The sequence below is a fragment of the Aquarana catesbeiana genome, linkage group LG13 (assembly GCF_042186555.1).
Source record: "Aquarana catesbeiana isolate 2022-GZ linkage group LG13, ASM4218655v1, whole genome shotgun sequence".
NCBI classification, from domain to species: Eukaryota; Metazoa; Chordata; class Amphibia; order Anura; family Ranidae; genus Aquarana; species Aquarana catesbeiana.
Window position 1 is genome coordinate 6774753 of NC_133336.1, and position 25483 is coordinate 6800235.

Below are 25483 nucleotides of genomic sequence, written 5' to 3' on the forward strand. Positions count from 1 at the left end.
TTAGTACCACGGTCAGGCAGCTAGACTATTTACATTTAGTACAGTGCGTCCTGCTCACAGTGTTCAGCTAGATCCGTTCCTGTTATCTTCCTACTGACAGGCAGGCTTGTCTTGTTACAGTATTAACAGCTACATAAAGAAAATTACTGGTGTTCTTTTGATCCTATTAGTACCACGGTCAGGCAGCTAGACTATTTACAGTTAGTGCAGTGCGTCCTGCTCACAGTGTTCAGCTAAACCTACAAGTTAGTGGGGTGCGTCCACCTCACAGTGTTCAGCTAAAGCTACCTGTAGAAGGTTGGTGGTGTTCTCATACTACAGGCAAGCAGTTGATTTTGCTAGCTGCAGTATCAGTACATATATATATATATATATATATATATATATATATATATATATATATATATATCCCAGCTTAGTGCAGCTACAGGCCATTAGTATGTCTGGAAGGCCAAGAAGGAGAGGCAGACAGTCACAAGCCAATAAGAGAGGGCAAGCAGGCTCTGTGTCTAGTGCTGGTCGTGGAGACGGTGCATCCTCATCAGCACGTGGCCATGGGACACGCTTGGCCTTTTTTTCGGCAGTTGGCCGTGTTGAGCCGCAATATGCGGAAGACTTGGTCGAGTGGATGACCAAGCCGTCCTCATCCTCCTCATCCTCTCTCACCCATGCCCAGGGTGCTTTGTCTGGCAAAGCAGCGGCCTTTTCCCTCGGCTCAATGTCATCAGTGACTCCTTCCCTAGCTCCACCATGTCCTCCTGAGGAGTCCCTCGAACTGTTTGACCACAGTGTTGGGTACATGCTCCAGGAGGATGCCCAGCGTTTGGAAGGCTCTGATGATCATACTGAGCTCGATGAAGGCAGTAACATGAGCACGGACAGAGGGGGTGCCCAAGAAGGACAGCAATCTGGCAGTCATGCTCCCCCTGCTGCAGCATACTGCCAGGTTTGCTCCAGTGATGAGGAGGGAGGGGATGATGAGGTCACTGACTCAACGTGGGTGCCTGATAGGAGAGAGGAGGAGGAGGAGGAGGCGGCACATCACCAACGAGGCAGGATGCCCTCCAGGGGCCAGCCTAAGGGCAGCACATTGACTGCATCACACCCCAAAGCTCCACATGTGCAGGGCGCTGCAGTCTCTGCGCGTTATTCAAAAAGTTCTTTGGTGTGAGCCTTTTTTGAGACGAGTGCATCAGATTGCACCGCTGCTATTTGCAACATATGTCTCAAGCGTATCTCACGTGGCCAAAACATCTCCCGCTTGGGTACCACATGCTTGACCAGACATATGTTGACCTGCCATGCAGTTCGTTGGCAAGCGTATCTAAAAGACCCACACCAAAGAACAAAGATGATCTCTCCTTGCTCCTCATCAGCTGAGATTTCCAACCCCACTAGACCTCCAGTCCTCTCTGAGACCTGCACTGAGAGGAATGAAGGTGTAGAATTAGGTGTGTCACAGCCAAGTACTTGTGGGCAATCTGCTTTTGGTACACCGACGTCAGATTGTACCAGGCAAATTTCCCTGCCCCAGCTGCTGCACCGCCGAAAGAAGTTTGCTCCCAGCCATCCACATGCCCAGCGGTTGAATGCTAGCTTGGCAAAATTGCTAGCACTTCAACTGCTGCCTTTTCAGTTGGTAGACTCTGCCCCCTTCCGTGAGTTTGTGGAATGTGCGGTTCCTCAGTGGCAGGTACCCAAACGCCACTTTTTCTCACGGAAGGCGATTCCGGCTCTCTACCGGCATGTGGAAGGCAATGTCCATGCCTCGCTGGACAGGGCGGTCAGCGGTAAGGTGCATATTACCTCTGACTCATGGTCCAGCAGGCATGGACAGGGACGTTACCTAAGTTTCACGGCGCATTGGGTGACTCTGCTGGCAGCTGGGAAGGATGCAGGACAAGGTGCAGTAGTGTTGAAGGTTGTTCCGCCACCACGCCTCCAAAATGCTAATGATTGTGACACACCTCTCTCCTCCACCCCCTCCTCTTCTTCTTCCTCCATGGCCTCTTCCTCGGAACCAGCGGTGCTCCGTAGTCGTTCAAGGGGCTACGCAAGTACGCAGGCCAAAAGATGCCAAGCGGTGCTTGAGCTGGTGTGCTTGGGGGACAGGAGCCACACTGGGGCAGAGGTTCTGTCAGCTCTGCAGGGGCAGGTTCAGAGGTGGTTGACGCCACGCCAACTTAAGGCAGGAATGGTGGTTTGCGACAATGGCACCAACCTCCTCTCTGCCCTCCGACAGGGACAAATGACCCATGTGCCCTGTTTGGCTCACGTCCTTAACTTGGTGGTGCAGCGGTTCTTGGGCAGGTACCCGGGCTTACAGGATGTCCTGAGGCAGGCCAGGAAAGTCTGTGTCCATTTCCGCCGGTCATATAATGCCAGTGCTCGGCTGACGGACCTCCAAAAGGATTTTAACCTGCCCAAGAACCACCTAATCTGTGACATGCCCACCAGGTGGAACTCAACGTTGGCCATGCTGCAGCGGCTGCACACGCAGCAGAGGGCCATCAATGAGTACCTGTGCGACTATGGCACCAGGACAGGGTCAGGGGAGCTTGGTTTTTTTTTCCCACGCCAGTGGGCCATGATCAGGGATGCATGCACTGTCCTGTCACCATTCGAGGAGGCCACGAGGATGGTGAGCAGTGACAGTGCATGCATCAGTGACACTGTCCCCCTTGTCTACCTGTTGGAGCACACGCTGCATGGAATAATGGACAGGGCACTTGAGGCAGAACAGAGGCAGGAAGAGGAGGACTTCCTTAGCTCTCAAGGCCCCCTTTATCCAGACAGTGTTCCTGCGTGCCCGCAGATCACACAGGAAGAGGACGAGGAGGAGGAGGAGGAGGAAGATTGTGTCAGTATGGAGGTGGAGCCTGGCACTCAGCATCAGCAGCAGTCTTTAAGGGATCAGTCCCAAGAAACACATGGACTTGTACGTGGCTGGGAGGAGGTGGCTGCGGACGTTGTCGTCCTTAGTGACCCAGAGGACTCCGGACCGAATGCCTCAGCAAACCTATGCTGCATGGCCTCCCTGATCCTTCAAAGCCTGCGTAAGGATCCTCATATTCGTGGTATCAAGGAGAAGGACCAATACTGGCTGGCAACCCTCCTTGATCCACGTTACAAGGGTAAGGTTGCGAACCTTATCTTGCCATCGCAGAGGGAGCAGAGGATGAAACATCTTCGGGAGGCCTTGCAGAAAGGTCTGTGCAACGCGTTCCCAGAGACTGGGAGGTTACAAACTCCTGTTTCTGGACAACGTGTTGCTGAGGCTTCGGTCAGTCAAAGAAGGAGCGGTGGAGAAGGTGGCCGTCTGACCGATGCGTTCAGACAATTTTTTGGTCCGCAGCCCCAAGGTATGATCGGTTCCAGCAACCATCGCCAGCGTCTGTTTTACATGGTGCAGGAATACCTAGGGGCAAGATCAGACTTGGACACCTTTCCCACCGAAAATCCTCTGGGTTACTGGGTCTTGAGAATGGATCACTGGCCAGAGCTTGCACAGTATGCAATTGAGCTACTGGCCTGTCCTGCATCCAGCGTTCTTTCGGAACGCACATTCAGTGCTGCTGGAGGCGTGGTAACCGATCACAGGGTGCGTCTGTCCACCGACTCAGTCGATCGACTGACCTTCATAAAAATGAATCAGTCTTGGATCACCACCAGCTACCAAGCACCTGATGCTGATGTAACTGAATAATTTTTTTTGAAATCTCAGATCCCTTCAAAGACTGCCTATGCTGATGCTGAGTGACTATCCCTGAGTAATTATCCTCTTCCTCCTCAATCATCACGCTGATAGCTTGTAAGAACATTTTTGGTTCTGGGCGCCACCACCAGTGCCTAAGGCACAATTTTTCAGCCCCTGTTTAACAGGGGCGTGTAATTACAATTTTTGATGTAATACTTTGCAGCAGGGCTCGTTCCTGCATTCCAACTAGAGTGTCTGTGAGGGGTTGCAGTGTTGTGGCACCAGCACCAGTGCCTAAGGCCCAATTTTTCTGCCCCTGTCTAACAGGGGCGTGTAATTACAATTTTTGATGCAATACTTTGCAGCAGGGCTCGTTCCTGCGTTCCAACTAGAGTGTCTGTGAGGGGTTGCAGTGTTGTGGCACCAGCACCAGTGCCTAAGGCCTAATTTTTCAGCTCCTGTTCAACAGGGGCGTGTAATTACAATTCTTGATCTAATATTTCACAGCAGGGCCCTGTGAGGGCTTACAGTGTTGTGGCCACAGCAACACCTAAGGCCCAAATTTCTGCTGAGTATATAGGGCAGGACCCTACTTTCAAACATCTAACTTACAAACGACAACTACTTGCAAACGGAAGGAGACAACAGGAAGTGAGATGAAATCTACCCCTAGGAAGGGAAATTCTCTCCTGTAAGAGTTAATATAGGAAAAACATTTCTCCTTTCCACTGATGCTTTCCAATCCTTGTTCCACAAAAAAAACCCAAATTTTCAAAAAACATTTTTCATTGGGACAAAAAGTGAGGTGAAATCTTCTGAAGAGGAGGAAAGACAGCAAAACAAATGTCACAGGGGTGATAACCCTTTCCTATGTTTTCCAAAAAGCTTAAAAAAGATTTTTTGGCTGGAGCTAAACACGTTAAAAATGTACCCGTTCAAAATTACAAACAGATTCTACTTAACAACAAACCTACAGTCCCTGTCTTGTTTGCACCGCCTGTATACTGCTGTTCAGAGTATATAGGGCCTGGTGGCCCCACGCCTTTCCTTATTTTAATTTGGGTGCAGGGTTCCCCTTAATATCCATACAAGACCCAAAGGGCCTGGTAATGGACTGGGGGGTACCCATGCCGTTTGTCTCACCGATTTTCATCCATATTGCCATGACCCGACATTACATTAAACCCGCAAGCAGTTTTAAATGAGATTTTTTCTTTTAAAAATGACATTTGGTGCAGGGACTGTTCTAAACACGGGAAACACACGTCACTTTACAGGCATACTATAGACACCCCCCAGGTACGATATTTAAAGGAATATTTCACTTTTTTTTTTTTACTTTAAGCATCATTAAAATCACTGCTCCCGAAAAAACGGCCGTTTTTAAAAGTTTTTTTTGCATTGATACATGTCCCCTGGGGTAGGACCCGGGTCCCCAAACCCTTTTTAGGACAATACCATGCAAATTAGCCTTTAAAATGAGCACTTTTGATTTCAAACGTTCGAGTCCCATAGACGTCAATGGGGTTCTAGCGTTCGTGCGAACTTTCGGTCCGTTCGCAGGTTCTGGTGCGAACCGAACCGGGGGGTGTTCGGCTCATCCCTAATTGACGACTGAATTTTATAAGATTTTCAAATCCAGCTTGGTACCTTATCTTGTGGAGGTATTTAACGGCTGTCTGCAGGAGGGTTCGCTCCCTCCCTCCATGAGACAATCTGCTGTGATTCTGTTGTCAAAAGGCAAGGATCCCTCGATGATTGAGAATTGGCGCCCCATTAGCCTTCTCAATGTCGATAGAAAGATTCTGGCGAGATAATTTTCTGGCGCTTGTCGTCAGTAGCAGACAGATTGCTTTCTCGTCAGCAGCACTGTTCGGTCCAGGGCAGAAGCACTTTTTCAGCGGTGTTAGCTGTCCGGGAGGCTCTGGAGCGTTGCAGGGCTGAAGGCTGGGGAAAGTATTTGCTGGCACTGGATCAGGCGAAGGCCTTTGATCGTGTCAATCATGAGTACCTCTGGCTTCTCCTTGACAAGTATGGCCTGGAGGGTGGGTTTATTGGATGGCTTAAGACTTTATACAGAGAGGCAGAGAGCTTCATGCTTGTTAACGGTTGGGTTGGACGGCCCTTCGGGGTTGGATCAGGGGTGCACCAGGGGTGTCTGCTGAGCCCTTTGCTATACGTGTTCGCAATCGACCCTTTCATCAGAAAGCTGGAGAGCGGACCGTTCTGCGGGGTGCCGGTGGGCATTACTGGTGAGCCGCCCTTGAGGGTTGTAGCCTATGCTGATGACATTTCTGTCTTTATCTCTGGGACAGAGGAGGCACAGGAGGTGGTTTCAGTTATAGAGCAGTATTCCGAGGCATCAGGCTCCAAGGTCAACCGTGATAAAAGTGAAGTTTTTTGGATGAGCGAGGGAGGTGAGAGCTTTGCACTTCTGGACACCTTCCCGAGGCCTCAGCAGAAAGTCAAAGTATTAGGCATCGAGTTTGGCCCTGATGATTACAGTAAGTCAAATTGGGAAGCCAGGCTGAATGATGCTGATGTCAAGGTGAAATGCTGGAAAGGGTGGCGGCTCTCCTTGGGGAAAAGGGTGGACTTGATTAAGACCTACCTGATTCCTACCTTTTTGTATGTCAGCTTTGTTTGCATCTTGCCAGAGTCTTGCTATACCAGGATTTATAGTTGTTTCTTCCAATTATTATGGGGGAACAGGCTGAATCTTGTGAAGCGGAATGTGACTTACCTATCTAGGTGGAAGGGTGGCCTAGGGATGGTCAACCCGGTTGTGTTCTTCTCTCTGATGTTTTTGAAACGCAATTTTGGTAACATGCTAGCAGAGAGACCGCCTGGATGGGTAGATATTTTCCAGATCTGGTTTAGACCTTTTCTGGGCTGTTGGGAGAGTGGCGGGCCAGTGAAAAGCCTAAGGATCAAGCATGGTAAGCTCCCGGCTTATGTTGCCCTGTGCCTGAAAATTCTTAAGCGGTGGCATGTGACAGCAGAGGATATCAGGTCCCTTCCTAGGAGACTCCTGGGGGAGAAGATCGTGGGTACTGTCTTTCATGCGCCACTGGCCTTAAGGGATTGCCCAGGTCATATTATGAGGGAGGGCTTACGTTTAATAAATTCTGAGCGGATTCCCTTGAAATTTAGGGACCAGGCCTGGCTCGCTTTCCACGGTAGGCTCTATGTGAGGGGGAACGTGAAGTGCCGCTCTTTGGACAATCGTGGTTGTCCAAGAGTGGAGTGTCAGGGTGAAGTGGAAACCATGGACCACTTCTTGCTTCAGTGCCCTTTCAATATAGAAGTCTATAAAAAGGTGGGGAGGGCTCTGAATATTCCTTTCCTGCCTTGTATGTCTTATGCTGAGTGGGTGTATGGAGCATTGCAGAATCGCAAGGGATTTGATTTGGACACTCTTTTTCTAGTCAGCTTAGTAGTCCGATATTACACCTGGAATGCACGGTGTCAGGTATCCCTTCGGCAGAAAGTCCTTCCTGTTCCGGTGGTGGTGTGTGAGATTCTTGGTGAGGTAGGGAAAATTCGGGGTCTCGAGAAAGACAGATGGCGGCAAAGGGTCTGGATAAAGGCGTGGAGGAATATCAGGCCTGTAGCTGCTGTTTGTTGATCTCTGGGTGTTGGGTTCTTTCCCTGTTTTCTCTCTGGACACTCCTTTAGATTTTCAAGGATAAACATAATTTTGAAGAAAGGCTACATACACATGATAATCTATGTTTCTTGGTCTGAATTTTAATCAAGTTGAGTAATGTGTAGAATTGTTGAAGATGTCTGTGCTATTTAGTGATATATGTATATAGTATAATATAATACAGTGATATTCCTCTTGGTTGAAAAAAAAAAACCCTTTTGTTCATATATTATAGGTTGAAGTAAGCCTTTATTATTATGTTTAGTCGTATATACAATATGTTATGCATATTTAAAAAAAAAAAAAAAAAGGAGATATATGTATGTGTGTATATGTATATATGTATGTGTGTATGTATGTATATATATGTATATATGTATAATATTTATTTTTTTATATTTTTGTATAAAAAAAAAAAGTTGGAATGTGTTTCTTGTTTGCAAGATTCTCAAATAAAAAAAATTGCCAACTCAATATTGAACCCTACGGACTAAGACTGGGATGTCATTAAAGTTCATGTGTGTGTAATGGCAGGCGTCCCAATACTTTTGGTAATATAGTGTGTGTAATATATATATATATACACAAATCCAATTGCGGTTCTTGAACACGGATGCCTAAAAACGCCTCTACTGACTTCCATCATCCAGTCATGTGTAAGCAAAAAGGCTGTTTTGTTTTACATTTTTCTTGCATGGCTGATCTTTGTAAAGTGAAGCTTTACCTCATTAACTAAGCTCTGGAGCACACCACCCATCTGAGGTATCACCATGAATATCAAATCATGGGGCAATAATTCTAGTCCTCCTCTGTAAATCTATAGTGGTAACTTGTAAAGTCTTGCAAAGTGTCGCCTATGGATAGTAACATTTACATTGTTTGTCGCCATTGCACGAGCGTGCGCGATTTTAAAGCGTGACATGTTTGGTATCTATTTACTCGGCTTAACTTCATCTTTTATATATTTTTCAAAACAAATGAGTGATGTATCGTGTTAATTTGCAATAACATTCATGTAAGTGTATTTTTCCCCAAAAATTGAATTTGAAAAAACACTGTGCAAATACCATGTGACAGGAAAACTTGCAAAACCCAGTGATTTATTCTCTAGGGCCTCTACTTTAAAAAAAAAAATAATAAAAAAAAAAAAAATATATATATATATAATGTTTGGGGGTTCCAAGTAATTTTCTAGCAAAATATACTGATTGTTACATGCAGTGGTATATTTTGGTTTTGTGCTGCCCTAGGCAAGAATAAAATTTGGCGCCCCCCACCCCCCCATCTAAATTTGTCTGTATAGAGGCAAGATAGGGCAGTATAGTGACAGGCAGGGGCAGCATAGCGATGGGCTGGGGCTTTACTGGGATGGGTTTGTGTAGTATAGGGGCAGACTAGGGCTGTATAAAGGCGGACTAGGGCTGTATAAAGGCAGACTAGGGCTGTTTAAGGGCAGGCTAGGGCTGTATAGGGGTGAGTTAGGGCTGTATAGGGTCAGGCTAGGGCTGTACTGTAAAGGGGCAGGCTAGGGAAGTATAGGGATGGACTAGGGCAATATAGGGATGGACTAGGGCTGTATAGGGATGGACTAGGGCTGTATAGGGTCAGGCTAGTGCTGTATAAGGGGCAGACTAGGGCTGTATAGGGGCGGGCTAGGGCTGTATAGGGGCAGGCTAGGGAAGTATAAGGGCAAGCTAGGGCTGTATAGGGGCAGGCTAGGGCTGTATAGGGGAAGGCTAGGGCTGTATAGGGGAAGGCTAGGGCTGTATAGGGGCAGGCTAGGGCTGTATAAGGGGCAGACTAGGGCTGTATAGGGACGGACTAGGGCTGTATAGGGGCGGGCTAGGGCTGTATAGGGGCGGACTAGGGCTGTATAGGGGCAGGCTAGGGATGTATAAGGGCAAGCTAGGGCTGTATAGGGGCAGGCTAGGGCTGTATAGGGGAAGGCTAGGGCTGTATAGGGGAAGGCTAGGGCTGTATAGGGGCAGGCTAGGGCTGTATAGGGGCAGACTAGGACTGTATAGGGGAAGGCTAGGGCTGTATAGGGGAAGGCTAGGGCTGTATAGGGGCAGGCTAGGGTTGTATAGGGGCGGACTAGGGCTGTATAGGGATGGACTAGAGGGGCAAGCTAGGGCTGTACTGTATAGGGGCAGACTAGGGCTGTAAAGGGATGGGCTAGGGGTGTATAAGGGTGGACTAGGACTGTATAGGGGCAGGCTAGAGCTGTACTGTATAGGGGCGGACTAGGGCTGTGTAGTAACAGGCTAGGGCAGTATAGCGATGGGCTACGGCTTTATCGGGGTGGACTAGGGTAGTATAGGGGCAGGCTAGGGCTGTAATGAGGCAGGCTAAACCCCCCCCCATTGCAATCCATGCGTTCGGTGCCCTGCATGTAGATCAGGGGGCCGGACGCATGGATAGGGGAGGGCGGCGCCCATGCGCCCCAATGGATGGGCCGCCACTGCTATCGGGTCATCCTTGAAGCTCACCTGTCACTGGCTTGTGTCTCTCTCACTCGTTAACACAAATGTTATAAGGAGAAAAACACTAAACAGAAATTGTCAGACACATTCGCTTTATTATTAGCAGAAGGGTTTCATTTTTTTATAGCTGTTTATATCTGCTTTTTTTACATCCCTTCTCTTCCCGCAGGGATTTTACTGAGACGGGTCTATGATCTGGCCGATCCAGAGAATGGTTTTGGCAACTTTGTGGTAGATCATGAAAATTAATGGACGGTCAGCCATGACTATGGGGCTTGGTAGGTCCACGTTTAATTGGACAGCAGTGGCACCCCGCGCCTCTGTTCCTTCCTCGTCGATGCTGAAATAAGACTGGTGGTAAATCTGTCAACACAAAAACAAAGTAAAAGAATGAACCTAATGAAAAAGTTAAAAGACTGCAAAATATAAAAAAAATATATATTTGAAGAATAAGGTAAGTCCTAGATTTGTATGCAGCAGACTGGTAATAATAATCATTGGAAAACAAGAAATTAAAGTGATACTAAACCCAGGCTGTGTAATTTACATTCTCCCTTTTCTTTCTGTATGTGGATGACGGCTCTGTAATTATTTTAATTTAAAAATAAATCTAAGTACCTTTTTGCCTAATTGATATACGGCTGTCACATGTAGACATGTGCAGAACGAAAAAAAATTGTTTTGTTTCCATTCGTTATTTACATTAATTTGTTTGGTTTAATTTGTTTTCGGGAATTAGTTTAGTTTATTTGTTTTCGAACCCGGATCGATTCGAAAAGTTTTAGAATCAATTTCGAATAGTTTTCGAATTCAAATCGTTTTCCAATTTCCAAAGAGAATAAAATAGAATAGATTTGTTTTTTCCTCTATTCCATTCCTTTATTTTCTATTCTATTTTATTCTGTTTGGAAATTGGAAAACGAATCGAATTCAAAAAGTTTTCGAATTCAAAAATTATTTGAAAACAGTTTGAAAACTATTTTTTTGGTTTATTTTAAATTCGGTACTATTCTAAATACGGAAATTTGGATACATCCGGAAAATGAAAACCTGTCCGAATTTGAATTTGGAACGAAATGAACCGCGCATGTCTAGTCACATGACCCGGCTCTCTCCCAGCCTGTCTGCAGGGAAATATAAGCAGGAGGAACTTCTAGTCCTCTGCCGCTGGTCACACGTTGAAAAAAAACAACCATTTCTATGGTCATACAAATATATATTTTTAAAAACAAACCTTTACTATTTTTGGCAATAACATGGTGTGGGCAGATTTCTGCCAGTCACAGACTGTGTCACGCCCCCTCCAGCCTGTGTCTTAGAATGAGTGGGAGGTGAAGACTCCATCAATCTACATGTAATATCCCCCCCATTGTGTTTAGCTTGTTAATGGGCATGGAGGGAGTCGGCTGTCATTTACCACTGTCTATACGCCCACATGTCTGACTCTATAGTCACATGGGCTGCTCAGATGTGATAGGGAGGAAATGCTCAGCATAGAAAGTCGCTCAAAACTGAGCATGTGCAGAACAAAACGTATTATGGACAAGACACCATAGTTATAGCACCACATTCCTTGATGATAGGTATAGTTGCAAATTTGTGGGATTTTTTTAGGTGCGTTTAAGAATGAATCCAGAAAAATTCTATTAAAAGAAGTTAAGATTTATTTTTCCAGCATCAATTTAATCCTCATAAAAACAATACAATACAATACAGTAGACTCATATGATATAGTCCTTATAGGTAAAGGGCATTAAAAGCATAATTACCAACATGTTTCGCCTCAAAACTGGGCTTCCTCAGGGGATACTGTTGGAATTAGAGCCTTCCCGGGTAACGATAAGATATCTCATAGAACTACAATCAATGATGATTCAGGGGTTCAAAAAGATGCCAGGCGACCAACCAGGGACTTTGAGCAGCTGTAGGAGTTGCCACCATGCTCTTCGAAATCCCCAACTGCAGTGGGAGTGGGATCGGGTACCTGTCAAAACTAGGTACTGGCCCCCCTCCCCCACCAAAAAAAAATAAAATAAAAACACATGCCAAATGTGGCAGGGGAGGAGAGGAGGAAGACTTAAGGGGAACTTCCCCTTGCGGCTTCCCAGTCTGTTTCCTACTGCGAATGGCGTGATTCACGCGGCCCCGAATGGCGTGATTCCCGCGGCCCCTCCAGACACAGGTTCCAGAAGGCGACGGGGGAGGGGAATGAGGAGGGCACAAAAAAATGCGGAAGTGACGTACCTCGCCACGGCACCATGGGCCGAAAGTCCAGAAGCAGATATCCGAAAAAAGGTATGAAAAAAAAGGGGGGGGTGCTTATGTGCTTATGTCTTCAAAGGAGTTAAATTTTTTCCTGGAACGCTGCTTTAAAGTGAAACTCTAAATCTCTACGTTTGTATTTTCTAGGCCAATAATATCCCTATGTGTAACAGGGTGCTGCTCACTGTTCTCCTTGCTGGAGGAGAAGCTGTACCTGAGAACCTGCGGTGCAAGAATCTCTCTGCTTCTTCTTCATTCATTCTGTGGATCAGTGCTTCCTCCATCACGTTTTTTTTTGCTTTTTTATCATTACCCCATCAGTCATCAGAAAACAAGTCATCAGGAGGGGCTTCTCTGTCATGAGGAAGCCCTGCCTACACCAAGATGGCCGCCTACACAAACACAGTGCAGAACAAGGCACAGCAAGGCCATAATTGGAAAGGAAAAGCTGCAGGGGGAACATGGGAAATACTAGTGATTTGTCTTTAGACAAAAGAAAAATACTTACATTTGAAACGCTCATCTTTTTGTTCATGGACATCCCGGAGAAGTTAGCGTCCGTCTCACTAAACATTTTTCTCATGCCCATAACCGACAGGTCATGCTGGAGATCGATTGGTTGGTTGAAGGATATTTTGGGTATGTAGAGGATCAGAGTACTGTGGAGGAAAATACACATCAGTGTCTGTATTAGCAATACCAACTATCTCAGGTTTTCTCAATCAGGCAAAAAAAGTCTTTGCAAGCTACAACAACCTCTATCCAGGCCGGTGCTCCCGCTAGGCGAACTAGGCAGCTGCCTAAGGCCATAGCTGACCCTTGCTTCACCTTTTCCTCCTCCTCGTCATGTTGCCCAGAGCCACCAGAGAGAGTGTCACGCTGCCCAGCGCCACCAGAGAGAGTCATGCTGCCCAGCGCCACCAGAGACAGAGTCACGCTGCCCAGCGCCACCAGAAAGAGGGCCACACTGGCCAGCACCACCAGAGAGAGAGTTACACTGCCCAGCGCCACCAGAGTGAGAGCCATGCTGCCCAGCGCCACCAGAGAGAGCCACACTGCCCAGCACCACCAGAGAGAGAGTCACGCTGCCCAGCGCCACCAGAGAGAGAGCCATGCTGCCCAACACCACCAGAGAGAGAGCCACACTGCCCAGCACCACCAGAGAGAGAGTCACGCTGCCCAGCGCCACCAGAAAGAAAGCCATGCTGCCCAGCACCACCAGAGAGAGAGTTATGCTGCCCAGCACCACCAGAGTGAGAGCCATGCTGCCCAGTGCCACCAGAGAGAGAGTCACACTGCCCAGCACCACCAGAGAGAGAGTCACGCTGCCCAGCGCCACCAGAAAGAGAGTCATGCTGCCCAGCACCACCAGAGAGAGAGTTACGCTGCCCAGCACCACCAGAGTGAGAGCCATGCTGCCCAGCGCCACCAGAGAGAGAGCCACACTGCCCAGCACCACCAGAGAGAGAGTCACACTGCCCAGCACCATCAGAGAGAGCCATGCTGCCCAGCACCACCAGAGAGAGAGTCACGCTGCCCAGGGCCACCAGAAAGAGAGCCACCCTGCCCAGCACCACCAGAGAGTGAGTTACGCTGCCCAGTGCCACCAGAGTGAGAGCCACACTGCCCAGCACCAGCAGAGAGAGAGCCACGCTGCCCAGCGCCACCAAAGACATCCCTTAGACTGGTCACGTGGTCAGTGTGCTCATGTGTGTGTGCTGGCAGCCTCTGCACAATCAGGGGAATAACTCTGGTCATCAGTGTTCCCTTTGTGACTGTGCTTTTCTCATCTTTCATTATCATCAGTTAGAGGCCCACATGGGGGGCACCACTACAGTGCCTTGAAAGTATTCATACCCCTTGAAAATTTTCACATTTTGTCATGTTACTACCAAAAACATAAATGTATTTTATTGGGATTTTATGTGATAAACACAAAGTGGCACATAATTGTGATGTGGAAGGAAAATGATAAATGGTTTTCACATTTCTTTACAAATACATATGTGAAAAGTGTGTGGGGGGGGGAGAATTTGTATTCAGCCCCCTTTACTCTGATACCCCTAACTAAAATCTAGTGCAGCCAATTGCCTTTAGAAGTCACCTAATTAGTAAATAGAGTCCACCTGTGTGTAATTGAATCCCAGTATAAATACAGCTGTTCTGTGAAGCACTCAGAGTTTTTTTTAGAGAACCTTAGTGAACAAACAGCATCATGAAGGCCAAGGAACACACCAGACAGGTCAGGGATAAAGTTGTGAAGAAGTATAAAGCAGGGTTAGGTTATAAAAAAATCTCCCAAGCTTTGAACATCTCACGGAGCTCTGTTCAATCCATCATCGGAGAATGGAAAGAGTATGGCACAACTGCAAACCTACCAAGACATGGCCGTCCACCTAAACTGACCGGCCGGGCAAGGAGAGCATTCATCGGAGAAGAGCCAAGAGGTCCATGGTAACTCTGGAGGAGCTGCAGAGATCCACAGCTCAGGTGGGAGAATCTGTCCACAGGACAACTATTATGCCGCGTACACACGGTCGGACTTTTCGTCTACAAAAGTCAGACGGACGCCGATGGACTAAAGCTGCCGTAAGTCCGCCAAAAGTCTGACAAAAGTCCGTCGAAAGTCTGTCGGACAGGCTGTCGGACTTTTGTAGCCGAAAAGTCCGACCGTGTGTACGCGGCATTAGTCGTGTTCTCCACAAATCTGCCCTTTATGGAAGAGTGACAAGAAGAAAGACATTGCTGAAAGAAAGTCATAAGAAGTCCTGTTTGTAGTTTGTGAGAAGCCATGTGGAGGACACAGCAAACATGTGGAAGAAGGTGCTCTGGTCAGATGAGACCAAAACTCAACTTTTTGGCCTAAAAGCAAAACGCTATGTGTGGGGAAAACTAACACTGCACATCACCCTGAACACACCATCCCCACCATGAAACATGGTGGTGGCAGCATCATGTGGTGGGGATGCTTTTCTTCAGCAGGGACAGGGAAGCTGGTCAGAGTTGATGGGAAAATGGATGGAGATAAATACAGGACAATCTCAGAAGAAAACCTGTTAGAGTCTGCAAAAGAGACTGGGGTGGAGGTTCAACTTCCAGCAGGACAACGACCCGAAACATACAGCCAGAGCTGCAATGGAATGGTTTAGATCAAAGCATATTCATGTGTTAGAATGGCCCAGTCACAGTCCAGACCTAAATCCCATTGAGAATCTGTGGCAAGACTGGAAAATTGCTGTTCACAGACGCTCTCCATCCAATCTGACAGAGCCTGAGATATTTTACAAAGAAGAATGGGCAAAAATGTCCCTCTCTAGATGTGCAAAGCTGGTAGAGACATCCCCAAAAAGACTTGCAGCTGTAATTGTAGAGAAAGGGGGTTCTACAAAGTATTGACTCCGGGGGGCGCCATACAAATGCCCCCCCACGCTTTTCACATACTTATTTGTATCATTTATCATTTTCCTTCCACTTCACAATTATGAGCCACTTTGTTTTGGTCTATCACATAAAATCCCAATAAAATACATTTACGATTTTGGTTGTAACATGAGAAAATGTGGAAACTTTCAAGGGGTATGAATACTTTTTTCAAGGCACTGTACACACTGCTCTGTGCTTAAGGTATAGCCTTTTACCATTCTGTTGGCATCCAATAAATTCTGCATTCATCCAGTAAGCATTAAGTTGCACATGGCTGTTTGAATGATCACGTGGCTAATACGTCTCACAGTGTTTAAACTGAAATTCTGGTTTAAGCAGCTCTCACCTGGATTGCATTAAACGTAAGTATTTCTTTATCATGGGGGCGTTCAGTGAGTTTCGAAAGTGGCGGAGACCACCCAGTTGCGGTATGAAGAGGAGAAGGGATAGGTCACCAGCATATGGCACTTTCACTATAAAGGTTCCAGTCTTGTGATCTCTGTACGCCTTATACAATCCTGGCCTTTTCAACATCGTCACTACGACTTTTTTCTCCTGGTTCACATTGAAGGTTCCTTTCTCTGTAAGTTTTTTGTCAAATTCTGTATACCATTTACCTGGAGGAAATTAAAAAGATTGCTTTAAAGGTAAACTATCATGGTTTGGGCATTCTATCCCTAGAATCCATAAGGACTGTCGCAGACAGATTTTGCAAAAGCGTTTCTCATAGTTACGTAGTTAGTCAGGTTGAAAAAAGATACAAGTCCATCTAGTTCAACCAATAAAAGGGTAAAAAAAAATTACAATCCTATATACAATCCTATATACAATCCTATACCCACAGTTGATCAAGAAAAAGGCAAACAACCCCAATAAAGCATGATCCACTTTGCTCCAGCTGGGGAAAAAAATTTCTTCCTGACCCCCCCTCTCATGCATTCTAAAAGTGGTGAAGAATGCGCCAAATTCATATACCTGTCTTGAGTTTGGCGCATGCAAAGCCACTTTTAGAAAGTATGTAAGACACGATTGCAAAATCTGTCTGCCTCAGTTTTCTTTCAGTTATTTTAAATAAGAGGTTATGCTTAATTAGCTCCACCTTCATAAGATACTAACTTTTTGTAGTTTATTTTAACTTTGACGCTTTTTACATTGTGGCACAATAAAGGTAACAGAAACAAGATGCCCCAGGAAGACGTCCATTAGAACGAAACGTACGTCGGGTGGAGCCTTGGCGGTGTGATTTTAAATGCTCGTATTGTCTCCTGTTTGCGAGTAATTTTACTTTGTTTTATAATAAATTGATATCTACAGTACAGATACTCCTCGTTTTAACGACTTACCTGTTTAACGACCGATCAGACCCACCCAAAGACGAGCTGTACACCATTGTACTGTACAGTACAGAATTTACGTTTGTGTTCTGTACTTATGCAAATTAAAACAAACGTTATTGCATTGTGTTTAGACCCTTTTTTTTTTTTTTTTCACAATACAGTACAGTATAGTAGTTAAGAATGCTTAAAAATATTGATTACTTGTGGCTCCTAGTTTAAGGACCAATTCGTTTAATGACCAATGCCACGTACACACGAGCGGAATGTTCGACAGAAAAAGTCTGATGGGGAGCTTTTCATCGTATTTTCCGTCAAAAATTCTGACGGACCTAGAAATGGAACATGTTCTAAATATTTCTGACGGAACCAATTCCTATCGGGAAAACTGCTTGTCTGTATGCTGTTCCGACGGACCAAAAACGACGCATGCACTGAAGCAAGTACGAGACGGAAGCTATTGGCGCATTGGCTATTGAACTTCCGTTTTCTAGTCCCGTCGTACGCGTTGTTGTACGTCACCGCGTTCTGGACGGTCGGAATTTGGTGTGACCGTCTGTATGCAAGACAGCTTGAGAGGAATTCCATTGGAAAAACCTTCAGAGCTTATTCGGACAGCAAAACCGGTCGTGTGTACAGGGCACTAGTTGTTGGAAAGGAACCTGGTCGTTAAGTCAGGAGAGCCTGTACTTCACTATGGGATTTATGTTTGGTATGTACTGTTAGTGGTGAGGTCGGTTCTAGTAAATAATTAGAGAGATCATTCCACCTCTATGAGAGCAACCTGAGACATTGTGGGTTGAGAGGCTAAGGCAGCCTTTCGCAACCTTTTGAACACAGAGGAACCCTTGAAATAACTTTCTGGTCTCAGGGAACTCCTGCTAAAAACTAATGATACATTCGTGTGATGGTCAGTGGGGAGAATGCTCCTTACGCTTGTGGTCACTGGGAAGAATTACCTTCTTATAGAATGCTAAAAAGATTTATGGTGTCAATGGAAAGTTATCGGAGAGGCAGAAATTGCTCATTGCTCAAGGAACCCCTAGCAACCTTTCGAGTAACCCAGCAGGGACAGGGAAGCTGGACAGAGTTGATGGGAAGATGGATGGAGCCAAATACAGAGCAATCTTAGAAGAAAACCTGTTAGAGTGTGCAAAAGACTCGAGGCTGGGGCGGAGGTTCACCTTCCAGCAGGACAACCACCCTAAACATACAGCCAGAGCTACAATGGAATGGTTTAGATTAGTGATGGCGAAACCATGGCACCCCAGATGTTTTGGAACTACATTTCCCATGATGCTCAGGCACTCTGCAGTGTAGTTCAGCATCATGGGAAATGTAGTTCCAAAACATCTGGGGTGCCAAGGTTTGCCTTCACTGGTTTGGATCAAAGCATATTCATGTGTTAGAATGGCCCAGTCACAGTCCAGACCTAAATCACATTGAGAATCTGTGGCAAGACTTGAAAATTGCTGTTCACAGACGCTCTTCATCCAATCTGACAGAGCTTGAGATATTTTGCAAAGAAGAATGGGCAGAAATGTCCCTCTCTAGATGTGCAAAGCTGGTAGAGATATCCCCAAAAAGACTTGCAGCTGTAATTGCAGAGAAAGGGGGTTCTACAAAATATTGACTCAGGGGGGCGCCATACAAATGCCACCCCCCACACTTTTCACATATTTATTTCTAAAAAAAAATTGAAAACCATTTATCATTTTCCCTCCACTTCAAAATTATGTGCCTCTTTGTGTTGGTCTATCACAGGGATCTTCAAACTACGGCCCTCCAGCTGTTGCGGAACTACACATCCCAAGAGACATCGTAAAACTCTGACATTCACAGACATGACTAGGCATGATGGGGATTGTAGTTCATGAACAACTGGAGGGCCGTAGTTTGAAGACCCCTGGTCTATCACATAAAATCCCAATAAAATACATTTAAGTTTTTGGTTGTAACATGAGAAAATGTGGGAAATCTCAAGGGGTATGAATACTTTTTCAAGGCATTGTATTGAGTGTTGCTTGCATTTAAACGGTTAATTGCCTTTATTTGGTGTACACATTTGTAGGTTGGCACCGTCTTACTTTATTGAAATACTTTTCCTGTATGGCAGGCTGTGTTTGGATGATGATGCAAACGAAATATACAATGTAATTTGTAAGTTTTAGGCCTAGTGCTGCCCCCTTACCCTGAAAACCTAGGGACTGGCCTACAAGTATCTCACAGTAAATACAGCCCTTCCAGGATAGACTTTTGAGAAAGTTAATTCCCTTGTTGACTTTAGCCACAAATCTTCAGAGGTGGGCAGCTGATGCAAATAAAATAAAGAATAATAAAAAAAATCACAGTAAATTTTTAGGCTTGGCGCTGCCCCCTTACTCTGAAGAACAAGGAACTAGACTGCAAGTGCCTCACGGGAAATACAACCCTTCCAAGACAGACTTAAAAAAGAAAGCCTGATGAATGTTGGGTCTGTAGTTCTCTAACAACTGTTGCTCCAAAATCTACTTTCTGTAGTCAACAGTAAAGTGGACTTACCACGAAAGACTGCATAATCTAGAAGAACCATCAATGTTTTGGAATCCAAGTTTTGGACCACATTCTTTATCTTATGGTCTGTTCTGTCACTCACAATCTTATTGATGATTTTCGCAGCATTCTGAGGGTCACTGAAGCTGATGGAATGAAAGGAGGCATTGTAGTAGTGAGCCACATCCTCTTGGTATTCTTCTGAAATACTTACCGACTGGTCTGTGAAGATCTCATTACCGAGCTTGAATTTCACGTCTTTGGTTTTCTGACTTAACGCTTGAAGAATCTTTCTATTGCCCTGATTCAGCACCTTGTCTTTCGTGGTTTCATCCAGGCCTAAGGTGAGGAAGATTTCATCGCGGGTTGTTCCTCTGGCACCGAGAGCCAGCATGGAGAGAGTTGTGTAAATGCTGATCGGTGAAAGAACTAGATTGGATGGTGGGATGGGTCCGAACCCCTTAAAATGTTGTTGAAAAATCCTCACGGCAAAGTTCATTTGGCATTCAGATACGTCTGACTCTTCTGATTTAGATAGATGGTTGGTGTTGTGGGCTCGGTCCTGTTTGGAGGTATGGGCCGCAAGGACCAGAGAAATGAACAACTGGAGGAGTAGAAGTATCTTCATCTTTCTTTTACACCTGTGTGAAATAAAATAAGGGTTTTAAGGCTTGACTACATATGTGTCAATTATGAAGAATGAAGCAATGTTCATTAACTATAGCATTTATGATGTTTTTATGATGTGTTTTCTTTGTGTTTATAAAGTGTTAAAAAAGCTTCAAGAATGCTTGATAAATGTCCATGAAAGTGTTACTTTTCTAATGGGAAAAGCCTTAAAGGGTTTGTAACCCCAACATTTCATATTCAAGATATGTGGCTGCCAGTGGCGGCCGGTGGAATTTTTTTTTTTTGGGGGGGGGGGCGGCAAACAGTATACCACCCCCCCCTGGCACTTACCCCATCGCCGCCGGCTTCACCTGCTCATCGGCAGCGGCCTCTCCTTCTCCTGCTCTCCATGGGTCATCGCGGCTAGGGCGGCTTCCTTTTTTTCTCTCCTCCTCCTCGGCAGCCAATCAGTAGTCTTCCCTTTTTGGCCAATCGGAAAATGGGTCTCACACCCGCTTCTGATTGGCTGGATTGAGGATCAGTGTTTCAACAGCGAATGTTTCTTTGCTTTCGCAACACATCTGGGTGGGATCGGGGCGCATTATCTGAGACCGTGGCAGATGGCTGACGCATTTTGAGGGGAGATCCCCTCTTCTTCAGGGCTCTGGGCCTGTGCAGTTACCTGGAATTATAGACAGTGGCAGCCGGTGGTAATTTTTTTGGGGGGGGGCAGCAAACAGTACTCCACCACCACGGATGGGTGGGTCTGGGGCACTTACCCAATCTATGGTGGGCAGTGCTTCTCCCGGGCCTCACCGGCGGCTTCCCTTGCTCGGCGACGGCTTTCCCTTCCCTTGCTCTCCACGGGCATCGTGGCGGCTTCCGTTTCCTCCCTCCTCAGCGGCCAATTGGGACTCTTCTCTTTTCAGCCAATCGGAAAATGGGTCTTAGACCTGCTTCTGATTGGCCAGATTGAGGATCAGTGTTTTAATAATGAATATTCAATCACTGTTGTAACACCTGGGTGGGCTCCTGGTGCAATACTCTGCGCCACAAGCCCACCCTATTTTGAAGCCTATTAGATGGCTCTAATCAAGTGCTACAAGAAAACACCCCCGCCGCTGTAATTCAGGAGCCCGGCGTCCTAAAAGGGGCCGGACACATGGATTGGGGGTGGTGGTGTCCTGTCAAAATAGCGGCCGTGGATAGAGGGGGGGCGGCACTCCGGCACCCCTAATGGATGGGCTGCCACTGATCATACAGATCCCGATCAACATCCACCACCATCACATCACCTTTGAGCGCAGGAGATTTTGTTTTCTCGGTACAGTTATGTCTCTTTGCCTGTGCGGGCCAAACGTCCGCAGTACATTTTGGGCAGGCTGTCTGGAATTGGTTAAAAACAGAGGGGTTTGCCCACATTTGCAAATATATGAGTAAGCCGAAGTGCCCGGGACAAAGGGACCTCTTTATATACCACTGTTCTAACTCTATGATTTTCAGAGCCTCCATAGTAGGAGCACATCTATCAATGAATAGGTTAAGGGCAGGTGTGACTGGAAGAAGCCCACCCCTCCTTAATGGCACAGGAACGCACGTGATGCCCACAGCATTAGCACTGTGGTAGCGAAGGCACCCAGTGCTTCCCTGCACCCAATTCAACCAACTGTACAAAGAAATGGCAACCCCCCCCCCCCCATTGTGCTGATTTCTGCTTCCAAGAAATGGTAAAAACAAATTGTTCATATACAATATTTCGTAACTGCCTGACAAAAAAATGAAATCACTTTTTTAATTATTTTAGTTTTTTTTGTGATAAACATATTAGATAAACAAAGAAACAAAATATATACAAAAACACTATACATTCCATTTTACTATTGGACACGAGAAAACTCACAGAGCTGATCAACCAAAGATGGAGTAAAGCTAATCGGAGAACAGTTGTCCACAGCGTAGGTTCTTCTCAATTGTGGCGCAAGTATTCCAAGGGGCCTGTCTTAAGGGGGGTCTGTGTCTACTGACCTAAGGGGGTACCTCTGTTGGTTTTAAGGGGGGAATGTCTGATGGCTTATGGGCTGTAGTCTACGTTTTACAGCAAATTCATCGTAAATAGATGGAGGTTTTAGTAACTAATTTGTTGCCAGTGAAAGAGATAAAAGTAAGTATTTAAGTTCTGTAAAAAAAACATAATGGATTGTTCGGCAAAACTTTACACACCATTGGAGGATCCCACTAATCAATATAAATACGGCACGAGAGATTGGAGATAGGACTGAATTGGACATGTCAATTTTAATTTAGGTTTAACTTATTTTGGTAAGTTGAATACTGCTTGTACCTCGAAGAAGAGGGAACGCCCCAAAAGTAGAGATGGGCGGGGCGAACACCCCCCACCCAGAACTCCCGAACGGGGAAAAGTTCTGAGCAGAATGACAAACCCAATGGAAGTCTTTGGGAACCGAACAGGAAAAATGAAAAGTGCCCATTTTGAAGGCTTATATGCAAGTAATTGGCCTTAAAAAGGGTATGGGGGTCTGGGTACTGCCCTGGAGGACATGTATCAATGCAAATTTTTTTTGAAAACAATAATTTTTCAGAAGCAGTGATGCTTACAGTGCAACAATAAAATCAAATAATTCTTTAAATGTAGTTCCTGGGGGTCCCCTTAGTCAGCCTGTAAAGTAGCGCATCTATAGCATGTATAGAACATGCTGCAGCAAAATTACATTTCTAAAGTAAAAAAGAAACGAGTTACATCACATTTAAAATTGACTCGCAGTTACAATTGTCGGCACCCAGCTATTAAAAAAAATTATAGAAAAAGAAACGGTGTGGGGTCACCCTCCAGTACTAGACCCTTCGGTCATGTACTGTACTCATCCACACAACCCTAGCCGGTGGTTCTGGGGGTCTATGGGCGGGGGGGTTTATCAGAATCTGGAAGCTCACCTTTAGTAAGGGGGCCCCCAGATCCCCGCCCTCCCACGTGAATGAGTATGGGGTGAATATTGAGTTGGCCCACCCTTTGCAGCTATAACAGCTTCAACTCTTCTGGGAAGGCCGTCCACAAGGTTTAGGAGTGTGTCTATGGGAATGTTTGACCATTCTTCCAGAAGCACATTTGTGAGGTCAGGCACTGATGTTGGACGAGAAGGCCTGGCTTGCAGTCTTCTCTCTAAATCATCCCAAAGGTGTTCTATCGGGTTGAGGTCACGACTCTGTACAGGCCAGTCAAGTTCCTCCACCCCAAGCTCTCTCATTCATGTCTTTATGTACTTTTCTTTGTGCACTGGTCCAAATCATTTGGTGGAGGGGGGATTATGGTGTGGGGGGGGGAGGGGATTATGGTGCGGGGTTGTTTTTCAGGGGTTGGCCCCTTTAGTTCCAGTGAAGGGAACTCTTAAGGCGTCAGCATACCAAGACATTTTGGACAATTTCATGCTCCCAACTTTGTGGGAACAGTTTGGGGATGACCCCTTCCTGGTCCAACATGACTGCGCAACAAATGCACAAAGCAAGGTCCATAAAGACATGGATGAGTGAGATTTGGGTAGAGGAAATTGACTGGCCTGCACAGAGTCCTGAACTCAACCCGACAGAACACCTTTGGAATGAATTAGAGCGGAGACTGCGAGCCAGGCCTTTTCGTCCAACATCAGTGCCTGACCTCACAAATGCTCTTCTGGAAGAATGGTCAAACATTCCCATAGACACACTCCTAAACCTTGTGGACGGTCTTCCCAGAAGAGTTGAAGCTGTTATAGGTGCAAAGGGTGGGCCAACTCAATACTGAACCCTATGGACTAAGACTGGGATGTCATTACAGTTCATGTGTGTGTAAAGGCAGGCGTCCCAATACTTTTGACTATCTATCTGTCTATCTATCTATCTATCTATCTATCTATCTATCTATCTATCTATCTATCTATCTATCTATCTATCTATCTATCTATCTATCAAAATAAAAAAAGAATAAAATAAAGTATAACGTACCGTTAGAAGTGCTCTCACTCACTTGTCCTCTGCAAGGCACAAATCTCTGGAATTCTGACTCTTATATCGCCCATAAAAAAAGTTTCCTAATCAGATACACTGTGAGGTCATAACGCCCCGACCCAACAAACATGACCGAAACTCTGGACAGTGTCAAACATTGTAAAACAAAGTGGTATGATTGTCTCTTTGTGTTTAACTGTGAGGGTGTCAGTTTGCTGTATATAGAACCTGTCATGAGATAGAGATGACCCCCTCCCCCCCCTCCATCTTTGTCTCACGACAGGTTCACAGCAAATTCTTCCCTACAAGTAAGAGTTTTCTTAGGATGAGTAGACTGATGAGCACCTGGGGTCCTCCATGAACTGATGAGTGTTCACCATCCCCTTACTTGAATGAAGAATACCTGACTTCTCTCCCCACCATTGATGACCACCTATGAATCCCCCCCACTAATAATGACCGCCTGGTATATAGGGATGATGAGCTTGATGTTCGAGTTCGGCCTGAACATCGGGTGTTCGCCCGTTTGCAGAACAGTGAACATTATGGGGCGTTCGCGGCAAATTTGAGTGCCGCAGAACACCCCATAATGCACTGCGAGATCGCAGTGCATGGCTATACAGTATGATGTTTGGCCAAAGCATTCACCTGACCTGCATGCTTTGGCCAATCCCAGTGCCCTCTGCTAAAAGAGCCATAATTGGCCAAAGGCAGGGTGCCTTTGGCCAATCATGGCTCAGGGGGACTAAATCCACGCCCCACACTATATAAGGCTGCCTGCACGGCGGCCCTGTGTAGTGTTGTTGGTGTGGACGGAGAGATAGCTTGAGTTACATTAGGCAGGTTATTCAGTTAGTGGCAGTGTATTTGATATTACTCTATATTCAATCAGTGCAGGCAGTGTATGAACCACTTGCCGCCCGCCATATAGCAGAATGATGGCGGCAAAGTGGTTTCATTATCCTGACCGGACATCATATGATGTGATCAGGATAATGAGCCGCTGCACGCCCCCGGGGGCGAGCATCGCGTCGATCGTTGTTGCGGGGTGTCAATCTGACACCCCGCAACTCCAATCTAGGTAAAGAGTCTCTGACGGAGACTCTTTACCATGTGATCAGCCGTGATCAATCACGGCTGATCACGATATCAATTGGAAGAGCCGGTAATCGGCTTTTCCTCACTCGCGTCTGACAGACGCGAGTAGAGGAGAGCCGATCGGCTGCTCTCCTGACAGGGGGGGTCTGTGCTGATTGTTTATCAGCACAACCCCCCCCTTGGATCCCGCCCAGGACCACCAGGGAAGCCGCCCAGGACCACCAGGATGGCCACCACACTGGACCACCAGGTATGCCCCCTAGACCCCCAGGGAAATACCAATATGTGCCCAGACAGCTACCAATCTGTGCCCAGGCAGCTGCCAATCAGTGCCCACTCCAATGCCTACCACTGCCAGTGCCACCAGGGATGCCTATCAGTGCCGCGTATCAGTGCC

General features: G+C 46.2%; 1 protein-coding gene across 1 annotated transcript; it reads right to left on the bottom strand.

Annotated features, from left to right (window-relative positions):
* Nucleotides 1-9974: 9974 nt before the first annotated feature.
* On the bottom strand, nucleotides 9975-24052 carry LOC141117479 (serine protease inhibitor A6-like). The gene is made up of 5 exons (XM_073610369.1): nucleotides 23986-24052; nucleotides 19390-20021; nucleotides 15861-16131; nucleotides 12600-12750; nucleotides 9975-10192 (listed from the first exon to the last, which is right to left on the bottom strand). Exons 2-5 carry the CDS (start codon nucleotides 20006-20008, stop codon nucleotides 10004-10006), a joined length of 1230 nt encoding a protein of 409 aa, XP_073466470.1. The 5' UTR covers nucleotides 20009-20021; nucleotides 23986-24052; the 3' UTR covers nucleotides 9975-10003.
* Nucleotides 24053-25483: the final 1431 nt, after the last annotated feature.